Raw genomic sequence first — 1,930 nt, forward strand, 5'->3', positions numbered from 1 at the left:
ATAAGTATATGTACACCAATAATAATAATAATATGATAATAAATATGCGATTATAAATATATATAAATATGTTTTTCTTTTTATAAATATGATAAATATTAAATACATTATTCAAATAAATTCTATAATATATACAAAATAATAAAACCATATCCCAGCTTAATTGGAGCCAGCTGTAACATTTACCATCAAGATATGAGATATATGCACCATGGCATCAAGTCAGAGTGTTTGTGGAGTAATGTCTTGGTCTATGGCTGGATGAAACGCTCGTAGGTGTGAGGAGGGAGCAGCTCATCTCTCACGATCTCTTAAGGTCTTTTAAAATCTAAACTCCTCAGTGGCGCGAGCAGCAGCTCTGCCGAGCGGAAAGCCAATCACCGAGAGCTCCGCGGCAGCCGTCAGTACATGATGGAGAACATTAACTGAGGCTCTTCACGCCAGTTTCTCTCTACCTTCTTCAGCTCTCTTCATCTCGCTTTGTGATTTCTCACTCTTCTCACTGTGTTTATTTTAATCTTTCTAAATGTGATTTCTTTTTTTGTTTCCCCCATCTACTCTTTAGGTCAAATCAACACGTACTGCCAAACCATCAAGGAGTTCACATCTCAGAACCTGGGAAAGCTGTTCATGGCTGAAGCTCTTCAAGGACCAAGCAGTTAGAGTCATGTGATTGGCCAAAAGTCATTTTCTCTGGCTCATTTTAATACATGCAATTGATTGGATGTTTTTATTTTCACATTACCAGACCAAAACCCAAGTATAAGCTTTTAACAGGTGTTTCATTTCCCATCAGATTAGTCATTTTATTTAAGCATGTACAGTATAAAGCATGTTATGTGTATCAGCACGAACCAAACTGCGAACCCGTGTATCTGTCAATAATGTGTGAAAAGGGATTTGGTAATAAATTGGATTGTGTCCACTTTGTGGTTTGAAGTTCTCATTGAAGAGAGAGAAAAGTGTAAATGAGTATGACAGAACTGAAGGATGAGCAGATATTATATTTGAAGCCCTACACTTAAAATACGAAACAAATGTTTACAGTAAAATACCGTTTTAGTAATATACCATAAAAACAATGCATTCTAGGTAATATTTGTCACTTTAAGAAAAGAGGCCTACAGGCTACTTTCTCGAAAACGGCAAATAATATTACCCAGAATGCATTGTAATATACAGAAGTAATATACTGTAAAAAAAAACAATGCACTGAATAATATTTGTCATTTTATCAATTTACCCTGAATGCATCGTTTTTACGGTATGTTACTGTTTCAATGGAAATTAAATTTAACTGTGTACATTTGTTTCTTTTTTTAGACTTGAGCGGAAATGTATTTTATGCCTTTTCTGCTCCTTTTTTTGGGGTTCTTAAAAACTCTTAAATGCAGTTTTATTAAATTTAAGGCCATAAAACATTTACAGTAAATGCTATAAGAATTACAGTCAAGCTCTTAAATTTGAGGACTGAAAACAGGAATTGCAATATGGATGGATTTGCTAATTAAATTTAAGGTGGTGATGATTAATAAATTATGAAATAATTGTGAGATGCATGTTTCAAAGTCACTTTATTTTAAAGGCACTGTTGCTCGCGGGGACATTTTTTCCTTAAAAATGGTTTTAAAAATAGCTTAAAGGCTAAAACGTGAGGTTTATAATTTTTTCTTTTTTTTTTCTCAACCTGTATTTGAAATGTAAATGTATTTTTATATATATATATACAGTCATTTAAGATTTTGCATGTTATCATAGACCCTACTTGCTCATACAATATTCATTTTATCCGTGCAGCTCCTAAAAAAAAAAAAGGTCTTAAAAAGCCTTGAATTTGATTTTAATAACCCAGTTTATGAACAGGAACCAGTAGTATCACCAGGGACTGAAATGTTTTTGCCAGGCAGTGACAGATTTTTCTTTTCCTTAA

The 1,930-nt window shown here is 33.2% G+C and overlaps 1 protein-coding gene across 1 annotated transcript in view; it reads left to right on the forward strand.

The window, feature by feature from the left end:
• Positions 1-1,543, forward strand: part of eif3hb (eukaryotic translation initiation factor 3, subunit H, b) — a 92,571-nt gene extending 91,028 nt beyond the window's left edge. Inside the window, exon 8 of the mRNA XM_067411461.1 lies at positions 566-1,543. Coding sequence (XP_067267562.1) covers positions 566-663 — 98 coding nt within the window. The 3' untranslated portion in view covers positions 664-1,543. The remainder of the gene's footprint in view (positions 1-565) is intronic.
• Positions 1,544-1,930: the final 387 nt, after the last annotated feature.

Source organism: Chanodichthys erythropterus, chromosome 15 (genome assembly GCF_024489055.1).
Source record: "Chanodichthys erythropterus isolate Z2021 chromosome 15, ASM2448905v1, whole genome shotgun sequence".
Classification (NCBI taxonomy): Eukaryota; Metazoa; Chordata; class Actinopteri; order Cypriniformes; family Xenocyprididae; genus Chanodichthys; species Chanodichthys erythropterus.